Source organism: Hylobates moloch, unplaced genomic scaffold (assembly GCF_009828535.3).
Source record: "Hylobates moloch isolate HMO894 unplaced genomic scaffold, HMol_V3 SCAFFOLD_5, whole genome shotgun sequence".
NCBI lineage: Eukaryota > Metazoa > Chordata > Mammalia > Primates > Hylobatidae > Hylobates > Hylobates moloch.
The window spans coordinates 37,615,377-37,632,942 of record NW_026652280.1 but is presented as its reverse complement, the minus strand read 5'-3'; the positions used below and the strand labels follow the sequence as shown (position 1 = coordinate 37,632,942).

General features: G+C 36.5%; 1 protein-coding gene across 2 annotated transcripts in view; it reads left to right on the top strand.

Annotated features, from left to right (window-relative positions):
- Positions 1 to 17,566, top strand: part of PIK3C3 (phosphatidylinositol 3-kinase catalytic subunit type 3) — a 133,770-nt gene that overhangs the window by 103,273 nt on the left and 12,931 nt on the right. Inside the window, exons 22-24 of one of the 2 annotated variants that reach the window (XM_032152425.2) lie at positions 3,923 to 4,091; positions 10,802 to 10,892; positions 13,759 to 13,884. In XM_032152425.2, the coding sequence (XP_032008316.1) occupies positions 3,923 to 4,091; positions 10,802 to 10,892; positions 13,759 to 13,884 (386 nt within the window). Of the gene's footprint in view, positions 1 to 3,922; positions 4,092 to 8,955; positions 9,594 to 10,801; positions 10,893 to 13,758; positions 13,885 to 17,566 lie in introns of those variants that run through there. The other variant, XM_032152426.2, reaches the window with a different exon arrangement.

The window sequence follows — 17,566 nt, the reverse complement described above, 5'->3', positions numbered from 1 at the left end:
TATATATAGTCCATATATACAGTCCATATATATATAGTCCATATATATATTCCATATATATATATATAAAAAGGGGAATTTATTAAGTATTAACTCATACGTTCACAAGGTCCTATTATAGGCCATCTGCAGGCTGAGGAGCAAGGAGAGCCAGTCTGAGTTCCAAAACTGAAGAACTTGGAGTCGACCTTCAAGGGCAGGAAGCATTCAGCACGAGAAAAAGATGTAGGCTGGGAGGCTGGACAAGTCTCTCTTTTCACATTTTTCTGTCTGCTTATATCCTAGCTGCACTGGCAGCTGATTAGTTTGTGCCCATCTAGGTTAAAGGTCTGCCTTTCCCAGCCCACTGACTCAAATATTAATCTCCTTTGGCAGCACCCTCACAGACACACCCAGGATCAATACTTTGTATCCTTCAATCCAGTCAAGTTGACAGTCAGTATTAACATCACAGCTTCTATCCTGATTTTCTGTATTATTCTTTAATTTTAAGTGAAATCAGTTATGTTTTAGACTGAGAAACAGTCTTTCAGAGCAGTTAATTTGTTTGGCTCTAAAGGCAAATTTTTGCATTTATTTTGCCCCTCCCCCATTGAGTGACTTTGGGTAAGTTACATAATATACCAGTAACTCAGTCTCTTCTTCTGAATCTGTAAATAATAATAGAACCTCTCTCCTAGTGGTGCTGTGAGGTTTGAATGAGATGAGTAGACTTTTGCTTGGTATTGAGCACATAATAAACATTCCTTAAGGGCTATTAGGTTTTGTTTGCGTGTTTGTTCTACCACCATGAGATGAATAATGCCTTTTTTTTTTTTTTAACTTATGTAGTTGTTATTTGGACTCATACTATTAGAGAGAAGAAAATAGTTAATATATTTCAAAAATTTCTTTTTCCCACTTGCTATAATTTGGGTATTTGACTCCTCCAAATCTCATGTTGAAACTTCATCCCCATTGTTGGAGATGGGATCAAATGGGAAGTGTTTGGGTCATGGGGGTGGATTTTTCATGAATGGCCTGGTACTGTGCTGGAGGTAATGAGTGAGCTCTTCTGTTAGTTCCCTTAAAAGCTGGTTGTTAAAAAAGAGCTTTGTACCTCCCCTCTCATGCTACTATGTGATCTCAGCACATACTAGCTCCTTTTTACCTTTATAGATTATTGATCTTTGATACTGAATAGTATTATTGAAAAATATTGCATCATTGTGCTTTTAACTAAGTGAAAATACTGCTAACCAAGTATATTGTAAGGGTTTAAGTAATAAGTATTGGGAACAGTGAGTGGGAGTATAAATGTAGGGAGCTTTTTTAATTCTGAAAATACAGGTTTTGCTATAAGAATAAATTGCTCTTTGCTATCTTCTGTATTTCTAGGTTTAGTGATAGGGCAATAGGAAAGATACGACATTCAACTAAGACAAAAGGCATTTTATGGAAAAAATGGTAAATAAATGCCAGATTATATATAAAAAATTGAAGAGTGGGAAACTCACTGGAGTAGGGTGTCAGGGAAGAATCTTTGGAGTTGAGAATTATATGGAATCTTTAAAAAATAGAGTTTGGATTATAAGGAACAGCAGAAGAAAGTCAAGTAGAAGGAGGAGAGTAAGAAGAGGTATGAAAAACAGAATGAATACAGTTTTGACATTGGACACATTTAATTATTAAACAAAATGGAAATTAAAAAAAAACTTTACAATTAAATACTGCCAAGGAGAATAGTGTATATTCTCTTTAATCCAAGAATTATAAATGCCTTGAACTACGATTTTAGAAATAAGTTCATGTTATTCATGCAAATAACAGGAAAATGTAATTAGCACCTCTTACTCCCTGTGTTTTACAAGTTGGAGACAAAAGGAGGTTAACAACCAGTTTGTTTTATATATACTTTATTTCTTGACTGTTTAAGGTGGTAGATTCGAATAAGATCATACTCTCTGAACTTCTTAAACATTTTTTTAAATTTCATTATGTATATTTTTTGAACCTTTACAAATTGCATTTTCAGATATTAACTTTAAAAAAAAAATTCCCTTCAGTATTTATGAGGATGAATTTTCTTAAAACATTACATTAATAGGCTCTTTTGAAAATACATGGCTAATTTAACTTGCAAAGCATAATATAATTTCATTGTTAGATACTGAATCTTTTACACTTTTTAATTAAGTAGTAATCCTGTTGTTTAAGAGTTTTCTGACAAGAAGGATAGAAATACACTCTTCATTTGTAAATGGTGATACATAGCCAATATTGGAATTCCAGTAATTCCTGTAATGAAATGAAGAAAACTGGGATAGGTTTCGTATTAAAAGCATGGAGCCCATTAAATAAACCATGCATGATGGCAGTTTTGTATCAAAGATTGACAAGATTGGTCATCTGTTCAAGTGTATTGGTAACAAAACATTATTTAAGTAATTAAATAAAACCAAGGAAAATGTATCTACACCTGTAATATTGTGAGCTTCTTATTTCTTTACCTCTTATAGGGCAGAATCGTGTGTATCCAACAAGGTAAAAGATAAATGAGAACTTCAAAATAAGAATAAAGTACCAAAAGAATTGCTTAGCTTAGTTGAACAGAGGACAAGTATTTAGTTGAAGGTGGTAAAATGGTTAACAGAAATTGATCATGGACTTTTCATCAGATCATGGAAAACTGAAATCATAACATACTCCCCTTGAACCCTAAGAGACTATAGGGATGCTGCTTTTCCAGTGGGTACTGAAGTTATCAAATTCACTTTTGTAAAACTTGTTCCTCATATTTGTTGAATTATGGACTTTCCTTGGGAATCTGGTGAAGTATATTGATCTCCCCCCAAAATCAGTTTCATTGTACTTAGAGACCATTGAAGCCCATTTTGGGATTCCGAAAGAGTAGTTTTTCAGTCATAAATCATTCAGTAGTTTCTTTTAATGGAAATGAAACCCCCCCCGTGTTGACATTTTATGATCTTAAATATGTACAACATGAAACCTCATAATTGTGCCTACTCTTACATACTATACAATGAAAACAGATTTATAAATCAATCTATGTTACAGATTAGTAAAATTTAACAACGTTAAAATGATAGGTGATATATTATTACAACTAAATTACTATTTACATACTATACAATGAAAACAGATTTATACTATACATTACTCTTACATACTATACAATGAAAACAGATTTATAAGTCAGTCTTTGTTACATATTAGTAAAATTTAACAGGATTAAAATAATAGGTGATATATTATTATAACTAAATTGCTATTTATGCTAAGAATATGGTTTTTAAAATTTTTCCTTTCTAAAATTTATTTTGAGTAATAATAAATTAGCAGAAGGATTCATCTCAGGAATATTTAATTTACAATTACAAGACAGTACTGAGATAGAGAAAGGTTAAGAAACTTCATACCATTCAGATCTGCCTGAAGACAGTCCTGGAGTATTACAGTCACCTACTGGGTTCTCTTCCTTCTCCCTAGCTGACTTCCTATTTCTTTATCAAAGAATGTAGGATATAATGCCCTCCACTATATGAAGGGCACTGTGCTTAAACTTTAGCACAAAAAAATTTTCTACAAGATGCCACTTTCTGCTGATACCTTAAAAAGTTATCCAGGCTCTGACCGTCTTTGATTCTGAAGACTTACAAATGGGATTGAACATTTTTAGATTACCATTACTTTGACACGATTTTAGGCATAGTTTCATCTGAATGAATGAGTTAAAATGAGTTAATTATGTTCCGAAGGCCACTCTCAAACCTGCAGTTAGAAATATCGAAGAATTTAATAGGCTTCATCATGAACTAATATTCTTTATGAAGAGACCTGTTTATACCAATTGTGTGACATATCCCCTACCCAGTTCTTTAAGATAATTCTGGAAACAAATGAGTTTCTTGTCAACATCCAGGCAAACTCTTCCACATAGACTTTGGATATATTTTGGGTCGGGATCCGAAGCCTCTTCCTCCACCAATGAAGCTGAATAAAGAAATGGTAGAAGGAATGGGGGGCACACAGAGTGAGCAGTACCAAGAGTTCCGTAAACAGTGTTACACGGCTTTCCTCCACCTGCGAAGGTAAGTTGCTTTGCTTGGCATAGAGAATTTGTGTAAATTTATTTTATTTTATAGAACAAGAGAAGCTGTTTAAATGTATGCATTCTTTAGCATTGATCACTTTTTCAAAATGACAAAGGCAACAATATTTCCTATCTTACATTTAATACCAATTTTGACAAACTGTCAAATATCAAAGGAAAAAGACATAAACTTTCTTGCTTTCCCACTATCTTATTACTATATCCCACCAGCTAGGAAGCTGGCATCACATAAGATAAAGCAAACCTGGAGGCTTCCAACTCAATGGGGTTGATGTCACTTTAATAAAGTATACTTTGACAGTACTGAGATAGAGAAAAGGTTAAGAAACTTCATACCATTCAGATCTGCCTGAAGACAGTCCTGGAGTATTACAGTCACCTACTGGATTCTCTTCCTTCTCCCTAGCTGACTTCCTATTTCTTTATCAAAGAATGTAGGATATAACTTCTTTAGAGTGATATTAGTTCAATCATTTTTATTCTTTAGCAGCCTTAGTTTTGGGTACTGTTCAGGAATATTCAGAAATTTGCTCAGTGATTGTGGTAAATGTTAAATATGATTTTTATCTCTTTTTAACACCTCATCAGTCATTCTGCTACAAAAAATGTTTTTTCTCCGTCCTTTTTTCTTCAATGTCACTAAATTTGTGCTTCCTTCTTCCTAATTTACTTAGGACTGACTATCATATGTCATCAGGAAGAAAAATAAAAGTCATGTTTGGTAAATTCAGGACATGGCTCTGATGATTATTAGTCAAAAATGACAGGATCATTTGACTCTAATGCTATTTTCAGCCCAACTATGCAAAATGAACTTTTCTTAGTCCAGCAGAAAATCCCAGTCCAGGAAACATACATACATGCTCTTCCAGGTGAAAATATAACCAATAGATAGCAAGTTGCCAGTGCACATGGGTTCTGTCTCCTTTGACTTCATAATGTTTGTGACATCAGTTACTCATACAGTGTTTAGTACATAGGCACTCATTGTATGTTTATTCATTGAGAACTCTTCGTATTTGTGTGAGAACCCTCAGAATTTCTGCTCGGAGTCTAGTGTGAGGCCATGTTCCCGGTTAACGTTGATGTGTTGGTCCTAGGAGACTGGTTTTCTTATAGTAATCGGGTTTCATTTATGCAGTGACTAGGTCTTCATTGTAAACTCAGTCTTTTCCATGTATCACAAACCCTGTAACAGGCATTTTACAAATGGCCGTGTTACTTATCCTTTGGGTGGCAGAATGGCTCAGTTTTACCCTCCAGAAATGCTAAAAGAATAATGAGAAAATCAGCGCTCTTTAGATTTGTTTGGTGATGCAGAAGCACTTTCAGAGAGATGAGAGTGCCATTTAATATCTGGGATGTTTAATTTAAAATAGTCAAAGCCCGTAGAAAACTAGGTCGAACCATGGATATCTCAGGGAAGTGGCAGGCAAGATGGTAAGGAATGCTAACTAGAGAAATGACAAAGGTGCTCTACTTATTGAAAGCAGAAGGAAAACAATGTGCTTTATAAACTGTCATTGGTGGTGGAGTAGTAGCAATTCAATAGAATAAGAAAACAGGCAGGTTATTAATGGAGAGCCAGGATTGACTTCCTCACTACAAAGAAAAGCCACAGAGAGATTAATCTAAATAATTTTATGCAAAGTTTTAATGAAAACTGTTTAACTTTTAAAAATTTCCCTGTAGTTAATATTATCTGGACCTGAATTGTTTGATCAACTTTTTTTTTTTTTTGAGACAGATTGTCACTCTGTCGCCTGAGTTGGAGTGCAGTGGCATGACCATGGTTCACTGCAGTCTTGACTTCCCGGGCTCAGATGATCCTTCCACCTCAGCCTTGCAGGTAGCTGGAACTACAGGCATATGCCACTATTCTCAGCTAATTTTTTGTGTTTTTTTGTAGAGACGGGGTGGGGTCTTGCTATGTTGCCCAGGCTGGTCTTGAACTCCTGGATTCAAGCTGTCTGCCCACCTTGGCCTCTCAAAGTGCTGGGATTACAGACATAAACCCATCGCACCTGGCCAACATTTATTTTTTAATGTTGTATTTCAGAGTATGTTTTAGTTGGTTGCAAAAAATGCCTTCAGGATAGAAGAATTAACCTGATAGTTGTTTGGAGCTAAGGTTATCGGTACTTTTATTAGGCTTTATAGGTATGATCAGCCCTGTTATTTTATAGTTTTTCTTGATAATTCAATTTCTTCACAAAGAATCCACTGAATAACATTGTACCACATAAGCAGAGTAGTCCATTTGAACTTAGTTATAAATGGTTACAAAATACATTATCGTCTCTTATTAATCAGTACATATTAAGTCTTTCTCCCAACCTACACTTACGCCAAACACCATTTTTAGACACTGATGTTACAAAGATGTTCTTTCTACATTTTTTGGTAAAAATTTTCAGTAGTGAAATAAGGAATACATTTAACTGGCTGGGCATGGTGATTCCTGTAATCCAAGCACTTTGGGAGGCTGATGTGGGTGGATCACTTGAGGCCAGGAGTTTGAGACCAGCCTGGCCAACATGGTGAAATCCTGTCTCTACTGAAAAAGAAAATACAAAAATTAGCCAGGTGTGATGGTACACGCTTGTAATCTCAGCTACTAGGGAAGCTGAGGTATGAGAATCGCTTGAACCCGAGAGACAGAGGTTGCAGTGAGCCAAAATCACACCACTGAACTCCAGCCTAGGCAATAGAGCAAGACTGTGTCTCAAAAAAAAAAAAAAAAAAAAAAAAGGAAATGCATTTAACTGTGTGAAGTAAGGTTCTCATATTGTCTCAGAGATGTTTGCCTAGTCACCAAACATCAGTGAATTTATTGGTCACATACATCATTAACTACATTGCTTCCCCTTTTTGAAGTAGTACACTTATTAAATAACACTTTTACAGGAACTCTGATTTTGCTGTCATGGAAAATAGAATGTAGAGGAAATAGACTTTTGAAATACTATAAGAACCTCTGTGTAGTTAATGGATTTCTATTTTCAGTAATGAAGGTTTTTCCTGAAAAATTTAAACTATCTTTGTATGACTAGAGTGTAGCACGATAGTTGGCATTAATGTGGGTAAGAGAGAGTGGTTTCCTTGAACGTTACATGCAACCTGCTTCTTTCTAAAAACCCTAATTATATCACATTCCATCTTGCAATCTTTGCTAGAATAGATTTTGCACGTTTTCCCGCCCTATTATTATTATTATTATTTTTTATCTTACCCTTAGGTTGTCTAATACTGGCTTGTTGGCCGGGCGGGGTGGCTCATGCCTGTAATCCCAGCACTTTGGGAGGTCGAGGCAGGCAGATCACTTGAGGTCAGGAGTTCGAGATCAGCCTGGCCAACATGGTGAAACCCTGTCTCTACTAAAAATACAGAAATTTGCCTGGCATAGTGGCACTGCCTGTAGTCCCAGTTACTTTGGAGGCTGAGGCAAGAGACTCACTTGAACCTGGGAGGCAGAGGTTGCAGTTACCCAAGATCATGCCACTGCACTCTAGTCTGGGTGACAGAACAAGACTCCATCTAAAAAAAAAAAAAGTCAAGTGGCCTTTAAATTTGTGTTTCTGAGTAGGACATTAAATGACTGCCCTATTAAGTAAACACTTGCTATTTTGGTTCACTTGTTGTGTCTTAAATGGAAAATTCAGGTTAATGACAACAGATGTAAAAGATTAATACTAAAGGTAGTGACAAGTTATTCACAAAGTATGTGGATATCTAACCTTTATATTTATTTCTGTTTCCCTTTGCTATAACAATAGAAGCATGGATGGTTAAATTTAAATCAGGAGGTAATCCAGAAACCATTAGTATTTACCTTTGTTAAAAGGAACATCACATTCTACATCCATAAAGGCAGATTTTTAACATTGATCCTGGCTGCCCATTAGAATCACCTGGGGAGCTTGTAGGTGAGGTGGCAAGGGGAAAGTTCTGGGCTCCCTCATATTTAACTGGTCTGAGATTGGGCTCAGGCATTGATACATTTGAAAAGCTACCAAGGTGAATCTAATGGGCAGCCAAGTTGGAGAACTTCTAATATATCTCTTTCAAAACTGACTTTGTATTCTTCTCCTTATGTTACCTTCTGGTAGGTTTCCCCATGCCAAGATGGGAAAAAATTATGTACCTATGTAATCAACAAAACAGAGTACGAATGGTGGAGAGTTAGTTGAAAGAGCATCTTTTTTTTTTTTATAATATGTAACAGCTGATTGCACACCGCTGGCATCACATTCCTTGAAGCCTTCTCAAGTGGATCATCTCTATTTCCATAGAGAAGGGCTTATCTAACCTGTGGCCCCCAGGCCACATGTGGCCCAGGACAGCTTAGGATACAGCCCAACACAAATTCATAAACTTTCTTAAAACATTATGAGATTTATTTTTGCGATTTTTTTTTTAAAGCTCATCAGCTATCATTAGTGTTAGTGTATTTTATGTATAGCCCAAGACAATTCTTCTGTTGTGGCCCAGGGAAGCCAAATATTGAACACCTCTAATGTAGAACCTTCATTATCATTATAAAGGGTTTCATTCTGGACATGTATTTTAGCCCACCCCTCACCCCCCTTACCATTTTCATCCAGTCCTGTGACTTTACATATGATCCTAGTGCTGATGACTTTAATATCACTAGCCTTCATATCTCCTCTGAAATATATCTGACATCTCTACTAAAAATCTAGTAGGCACCTCAAACTCTACATGTCTAAAATGAAATTCTTGAATCCCTGCCTAAAATCCTGTTCCTGTTCCATTTAGCCTCTCCTATCTTGGTGAATAACACTAGTGTCCCATTAGGCTAAATCCTTTGTGTCTTTCAGTTTCTCTGTCCTCTCACCCTGACCTCCATTGAAACCATCAGCAAGGATCATCTATTTCATCTCCAAAGTATAGCCTGATAACCCCCATGTTGGTTCCTGTCCACCTGGAAGTCTGTGATATAGTTTCTCTACTTCGATTCTTACTCCCTTCAAGATGGCCAGTATGAACTGTTAAAAATGCCTATCAACGTGTGTTACTCCACTCCTTAAACTCAGTTGCTTCTCAGTGCATTTCAAATAAAACTATACCCCCTTAAGATGCCTCTTTCTCTCTGACCCATTTTCCTGTTGTTTTTTTCTCTCTTAAATCTTTTAATCAAGCAGACATAAAATTATCATGTTTATCAATTCATTACATTAGTTTACACCCTCCTCCAGAATGTAAACTTCATGAATGTGGGGACCTTGTTTGTTCAGTTCACCACTGTCTGTATCCCTAGTGCCTACAACAGTGGATATAGTGAGTACTAAGTAAATGTTTGTTGGTTGAATGAATAAAATGATTATATGAGTAGGAATGGAATAACATCTGTGGTATGCATTTATCAATTCCCATAAAGAAATTAGTAACTTAAAGCTAGGTTAAAGCTGTTTAGCTATTATCATAACTTTTTGTTCCTAGAGTTTAAGTGGGTTAGGGCCTGATTTGATTAGACTACATCAAGGTAGAAGTTTTTCATTATAGTTCCTCTTGATTTTTATTGGCAATATAAATTTAGAAATGAGGATAAAACAGATGATTTGAAACTCATATGGATAGTCATTTTTCTATAAAAGTTCCGTTATCATTACAGTTTAACTATTAAACATTTAAGTATTAAGTAACAGTTTATATTTTATTATTATTATTATTATCATTATAGATAGGTAGATAGCTGGAATAAAGATCCTACATCACCCAGATCCTGCCCCCATCCCCTAGAGAAGACGACAATGCAAGGCGCTTGGTTGACATTTTTACTGAAACAGCTAAAACCCTTCATTGCCTAAAGCCAACGCTTTCCTTACATCCATCCTGAAGATCAAACCTGAATCTCTTTTTATCAGTGCTAAGGAGGGGCCACTAAGAGCCTAACTACCCAAAGTGGAGGGGTCCCAGTGGAGATTTATTTAAAACTTTCCCCAGAAGGCCCCACCTCTGGAAATGACCATTCAGAATAGTAACATTTGTTCTCTTTGGATGAAGAGGAAGAGTTTGAGGATTGGTGAAGAGAAACTGTTAGTTCCTGTTGGAGGCCAGCATACTCCGAAGATATCATTATTTAGATATCTTGTCCATTTTTAATGCAGCAGAGTACTAGCAATTTTTTCTTTCTTATAGAATTACTTTTATCCAGGTCAGTCACTGTAGTTCCTGAAATGATGATTGGTGTATCTGGAAGATACTCATGAGTGATTCATGGGATGATTTTATTTCCCTTTCATTCATTTAGCCATGACACATTGAGGTCATCTTAAAGTAGCAGATTGTTATCTTCGTCTAGCAAAAACAGATACATCTTAACTGTTACAAAATGCGAATTAGACACAAAATAGATCTTCCTCAGATCCCTTCTAAAATATATATATATACTTATTAAAAAATGAAAAGAATGTCATTATTAGATGATTACTCCAAAGGTCTGTCCCATGGTGTAGGATTTAGAAATGCTGTTATATGAAGACCCCAAAATAAAATATTTGTCAAGTCTTGCATTTCATTGATACCAACTGATGAATTTTCTGCTAGAATAATAGTAATCACTGTAGAAATCCAAGTACCACTACTTCTAAAGTATTCTTAATATGAGGAAGAAATGCAGAATTCTTAATCGTTGCTATTTTTTTCTTTTCTGCTCTTCTTCAGGTATTCTAATCTGATTTTGAACTTGTTTTCCTTGATGGTTGATGCAAACGTTCCAGATATTGCACTTGAACCAGATAAAACTGTGAAAAAGGTAATTTTTAAGTAACATAAATGAAGAGCTCTTCTGTATAATTTTTCCATATTCCAGAATACAACAACTTCTCAAGTCTCTGCAGCCAGTTTTATCCCCTTCCTTGTTCATGGCCACAGTCACATGAACAGGTTCACATATCTGGAGAGACAGCTTGCTTGCTACTCCAGCCCTGCAGTCACAGGGAGGGGGAAGCAGCAGCCCAAAGCTTAAAGAATTGAGCACAGTTTTCAGCTATTGTCCATCATAGGGAGGATTTATTTTAAAATTGAATTTAGCCAAGTTAATTGCCAGCTACAATGGATCTTCACAAGAACACAACAGAATTCATAGTCTCTCTAACATATCATTTGGAATATCTGTTCTCTCTCCCTTTTTTTTAATAACTAGATGTGTGAATAAACAGAAAATGTGACACTAAGCCAATGAAAAAATAAAACAATCCGTAGAAACACCCTGAGATGACCCATGACCACAGAAAAAGACTTTAAAGCAGCTGTTATAAATGTCCATGCACCTAAGGGAAAATAAATGCATAATTACTGAACAGATGGGACTATCAATAGAGACATTAAAACTAGGAAGAAAGAACAAAATGAAAATTATGGAACTGAAAGTACAGTAGCTAAAATGAAATACTAATTGGGTAGTATTAACAGCGGATTGAGTTATGGCATTATAAGTCAGTGAACTTAAAGATAAATCAATAGAAATTATTTAATTTACTTCCACACCTTCACTGCCTGTGGAGGAACAGGAAGGGTGTCAGTCACTGGCAAAATAAACTAAACTAGATCTTCTCATATGTCTCCATTCGCATAGAATTTCCTTGTATCCCTGTAAAGGACTACTTCAATAGGTCTGTAGTTTCCAAAGATGGGGAAAGTTTTTTTTAGTTCATATTTAAACTTGTGGTTGATTTACAATAGCCTTAAGTATTAGAACAATTAGCATATGTGTTAAGAATCTTAAGAACCTAGAGGACAGTCTAACATAAGTCAGTAAATCTGGTACCAAATAACTATTTATATACAGTTAACCCTTTGGTATAAAAGAGAATATTTTCATATTTGGTAAATAACATTTTATTTTTATGCCAAGTGTATACCTTCTCTTTGTAATTCAGGCACTTATGTAAGTATGCAAGCTTTGATAAGTTGGGCTAAAGTTTATTTTGATTCTCCTGCTCTGTAGATTTTTTATGTCCTTAAAAATAGTTCCAAAATTGTCAGATATTCTCTCTGTAAGTAGAAGTTAAGGAAATCAAAAGATTGAACTTAAGGAATACGTTTGTCATTATCTGGGATCCAGAAATGAGAGAGCTAGTTCACTGAAGATACGGCCTTAGATGTTCCTCCACCAAGTTGTTCTTGTCTTCAATTTTTACATTTACCTCTCTTTTACCTCCCCCTATCTTTTTTTTTTTGAGACGGAGTCTGGCTCTGTCACCCAGGCTGGAGTGCGGTGGCGCGATCTCGGCTCACTGCAAGCTCCGCCTCCCGGGTTCACGCCATTCTCCTGCCTCAGCCTCTCCGAGTAGCTGGGACTACAGGCGCCCGCCGCCACGCCTGGCTAATTTTTTTGTATTTTTAGTAGAGACGGGGTTTCACCGTGGTCTCGATCTCCTGACCTCGTGATCCGCCCGCCTCGGCCTCCCAAAGTGCTGGGATTACAAGCGTGAGCCACCGCGCCCGGCCCCTATCTTGCGGCCCAAGCACTCTCAGATCACCTGGTATACCTCCAGTACAGTGAAGAGACAAGGGCACTGAGCTGAGGCTATGGATTGTTGCACTGTTTATCCTTTCTTCTTTGTAGCTTTCTAGTAGTGAAACCCTATACTTGAAACACTAAACGTGGACCACACTTTATCCACTTGGAATCCCCATTTTCTCCTAGCATGTCTTTGAGAAGTATATGTGGGTTATTTACAAGAGAAAGGAGTAGTCTGTAATGGTTGTGTGTGGTGGTGTGGGATTGTCTGGAAGCATGTGCCAGTTAAGCGTCCCTGAGCTGGCTTCATGGGTTTTCTGTACCTCAATTTCTGCATATTATCGATGAGATACTGTCTACTGTATGTTTGCCTATCAGTCGGATGAAATATTGAGTGTATAATACTTGGCATGGCATTTTGCACAAAGTAGTTCTTCAGTAACATTGACTTTTATGTATATATAAAATATACGCACATAAATATACATACTAGTTTTTCTACTACTTAATGCTACTGAAAATCAACTGTAGCTTTAAATAAGACTAAAAAATTTATTTTATCTTTGGAAATGATAGACCTATTGATGTAGTTTTGTGCAGGGATATAGGGAAATTCAATAGGAAAGGAAACCTTAGAAGATCACATTTAGTTTATTTTGTCAGTGATTGACATTGTTCCTGTTCTCATATAGACACTGAAGGTATGGGAGAATATTAATATAATCTCACCTTGCTTCATCTAATTCACAAGGAATAACAGGGATAAAGTGGGTTATTAACAAATATGCCACAATTTAAATCATATATAGTAACTCTAGATTTTAGATTCAAAAAAATAAGGCACACCTTTAGTTAAAAGAGCAGTTTTTCTGTTTTTGAGATGTAGGGCCCTAAGAAATATTTCTTATTTTCTTTTCTTTTTTCCTAAAAACTGTTTACAACCAACAAGAATGAGGTGATATACAGAGCATATAACAAAAACAGCAAACTTCCACACTCCAAAGAATGCCATTCAGAATTCTAATAAGTTACAGGTCATTTATTTGCCATAGGAATATCTCATGTTACCTTATAATGTCTGCATCAGTTTGATTCTGTCTGTTCAAAATATGCCCTATTTTTCTTCATTGTAAAGACTAAGAGTGTTATCTTATAGGTTCAGGATAAATTCCGTTTAGACCTGTCGGATGAAGAGGCTGTTCATTACATGCAGAGTCTGATTGATGAGAGTGTCCATGCTCTTTTTGCTGCAGTGGTGGAACAGATTCACAAGTTTGCCCAGGTAAGTTCTCTGAGTGCAGTGCATTTTTCTCACCTTCTCCATGTACTGCCCCAGAGTCCTTGGAGAGCCATGCATTTCTCCTGCCAGTTGACATCTTTTCTGTTTCTCTGTCAAGTCTTTTTGACATCTCACCAGCCAGATGAAGTGAATCATGTTTCACACGTTACTAATTCCAAAACGTCTGCTTTTCTCAGTAATGATTAACTTCTGGAGCACCAGCATAGGTATTTTTGTTCTTTGTAGTCAGTGGTGATTATACGTCCTCTTGAGAATGATTTTGGATCCAGCAGAGGCCTTGGCAATTGAAACTTGGACACTTGTTGGGTTTTGGTGAATGATGAAGTGCTGGGAAAGTTTAGAAGCTAAGAAAAGCAATCCACATCACACACCAGAAAGGTCTATCCATAGACTTACTATTAGCAGTATCCACAGATAAGTGAGGGATTACCCCTTCATGGTAAACTTCAGATTTAAAACCCATTTTAATTATTTGTGTAATAAGGATGACTATGAAAATGGTTAGCAAATGGAAAAATTAGGCTGCTTTTTTCTTCTATGCCCTCATCTTCTCTCCTGTGAACTCCTTCCTGGTGTTACACATTCACTTAATGATTTTCCTAATCATCCAAGCTCAAAGCTTGTCTGCTTTGAATTTTCCCTCAGCCAGTGACCAGTATTTCACCAAGCCATCTTTGTTTCTTTAATCTTTTTAACCCATTTTTTTTTTTTAACTTTATGATACCTAGGTGTGTGCAGTTTCCTCATTGCCTAACAGTGAAGTCCAATCTCTGGCAACTTAAGGCCTTCTAGAATATTGTGTTCTATGCTGCTTTCCAAGCTGTTGTGTAATACTCTCTCTAAATATTTTGCTCTCTTTCATCATAGTGACAACTTTGCTGCTGTCATTTCTTCAGCCCGGAAATCAATCTTCTTAATAGTGTATCTTCTGTAAACTTCTACATGCCAAAATCCAACCTGTCCTCCAAGAGCTCTTAATGCTCTTTGATTCATCTTTCTCTAAATTTATATATATTCCCTACCTTTATTACGACTTGCACTTACGTTTTGCTTTCTTTTTTTCCTTCCCCCCACCCCCTACTTTTCCCACATTAGCTGATGTTTTGCTTTTTATTATAGATATTTAGATTCCTGGGGCCGGGCGCGGTGGCTCACACCTGTAATCCCAGCACTTTGGGAGGCCAAGGAGGGCAGATCACGAGATCAGGAGATTGAGACCACCCTGGCTAACACAGTGAAACCCCGTTTCTACTAAAAATACAAAAAATTAGCCAGGCATGATGGCGGGTGCCTGTAGTCCCAGCTACTCGGGAGACTGAGGCAGGAGAATGGCATGAACCTGAGAGGCGGAGGTTGCAGTGAGCTGAGACTGTGCCCCTGCAATCCAGCCTGGGCAACAGAGCTAGACTCTGTCTCAAAAAAAAAAAAAAAAAAAAAGAAAGAAATATTTAGATTCCCTTATAACTCCTCAAATACAGACTTCCTGAAGGCTGGGCTTTGTCTATCAGTCACCTAGTAGTGCAATGCCTTATATACTTAAAAAATATTTAATGAACATAAAGGAATTCCTGCCTCTAGATGTTAGCTTATACTCTTTTTCTAGCTCAGTAAAAAGGTGTTTTTCCCTGAACATCAGTCTTGATCATATTTTTATTACAAGGGCCGCCTCAGGGTCTGCTTCATGGGTCATTAATTGTAACCAATCATTTGTTGAGAATAAATTGTGATTCAAATAGTACGTGACTCATCAAAGTCAACCAGCTAGCTAAAGCCACGTGGATCTTGCTCTACATAATAGCAGAGCAGAATATTTTAGAGGTATAGGGGAAAAAATGCCAGAGAGATATCATGACCACTTGACATCTGTGACAAACAAGGGACAAAACCAAGACTTAAACCCAAATATTTTGACTCCCATATTTAGTATTTTTTAAACCAGATCTTTTCAGTGTCTTGCTCATCACTATACTATATTAGTATCAATCAAACTTTTCCTGGCCACGGCCCATCTCTCTGTGTGTACACCTTATTTTTTTCTTTTTTTAAGCTCAACTAGTTACAACATGCTTGAAGTCAGAAACTCTTAACTTCTGTGTCTGCATTTCTGTGGCAAATGTAGACCATTATAGTTGGTCATTTATATTTTATCTTACTCCATCTCTATCTACAAGTGTAGAAATATCTCTCCTTCATGGGTTTTCCTTATTCCATACTTGTAGATTCTGGTTTTTCTCCTTTATTTTCCTGGAGAATTATATATAATTCCTGGAGAATTATATAATGGAGCTAAAACTCCAAACTTGAAATTAGTGCTGCTGCCTAACACTCAGTTTCAGTAATCTATAGCTACACAAGCACCTCCAGTCTTAGTAGCTGAAAAAGCAATAATGATTTGTTATTTCTTAACTTAGGATGCTTCAGTCAGGAATTTAGCTAGAGCCCAGCTATGAGGTTTTTTTGTTTGCTGTAACATTAACTGGCTTCACTCCTTCAGCTGTATTCGACTGGTAGTTGGGTTTGTCTTGGAGGTCCAGCAAAGCTTCACTCAACAGGTCTGGCAGTTAGGTGTTCTCTGCATGGACTGTCTCTCTCCACTTCCTCTGTCATCATTTCAGACTCCTGCCCAAACTGCTGCTCTACAGCATGGTGACTGATTTCCCCAAGAGGATATGAAGGCAGACGTGGCAGTCCTCTTAAAATAAGTCCCAAGAGCAGCCCAGATTCACAAAGAGAAAAAATAGATTCTGCCTCTTGACGGGAGGAGAGAGTTCCATATGCAGAAAAGAGAGGAATTAAGTAGCATCTTTGAAGATTTAACTGCCACTCAGCTAATGTGCTGCAGCTTAAAGTTGAGCCTTCAAGTTCTGTAAAATGAATTAGTGGCATGCTTTATTTTAGTGGTCTTGTTTTGAAATTCTATTGTTAACTTGCAAAAGATGCCCATTTTGCTTGCTGGATCTAAAAATATAAGGACCATTTTTCTTTTTATTAAAAATGGAGGAGAAAAAGAGGTTGATAAAAATTAGTAGTTTTTAGGGGAACCATAGTATTATTTAGGGGAGTAGTAATAGAAGGACTTTGGTTTATCAAAGTCTCTGGGCCTCGGTTTTCACACCTATAAAATGATTGACATTGAGGTTAAAACATCCGTTTTTGATATAAATTTAATATAATGTCAAAGGTTAATTGCTTTACAAAGCTAATGTTGACTACTGCAAGGGTTAGTAAATGAAATCTGCCTCTCCCCTCTCCCCATCTTGGGGATGGTTACATTGTGAAAGTTGCTGAGAGCTCTTTGAGTTATTGGCATGTACCTATTCTATTCATAGAGAAAATATAATATGAATGGCAAAACGAATTGGTAAAATTGCAGTGGGCATGCTTTTAAATTAGACATTGGAGGGATCGTTTTATACACATTAACAGATTATTATAATTCTTGAGAAGAAACATTAAGTCTGTTTTCTAGGTTCCTGTTTTTAGTTCTTCATTAAAATAGTAGATACGGTATAGAAATCCTGTAATTAACATTACTTTAGCCTTGGTTGTTACAGGCTCTTTTGGACTAGGATAGATTGTTGATAACCTTGATAATCAAAGTTATTGCCACATGAAAATAAGAGTTAAGAGCAAATATTTGAATTATTCTAACAGTCTAAGGATC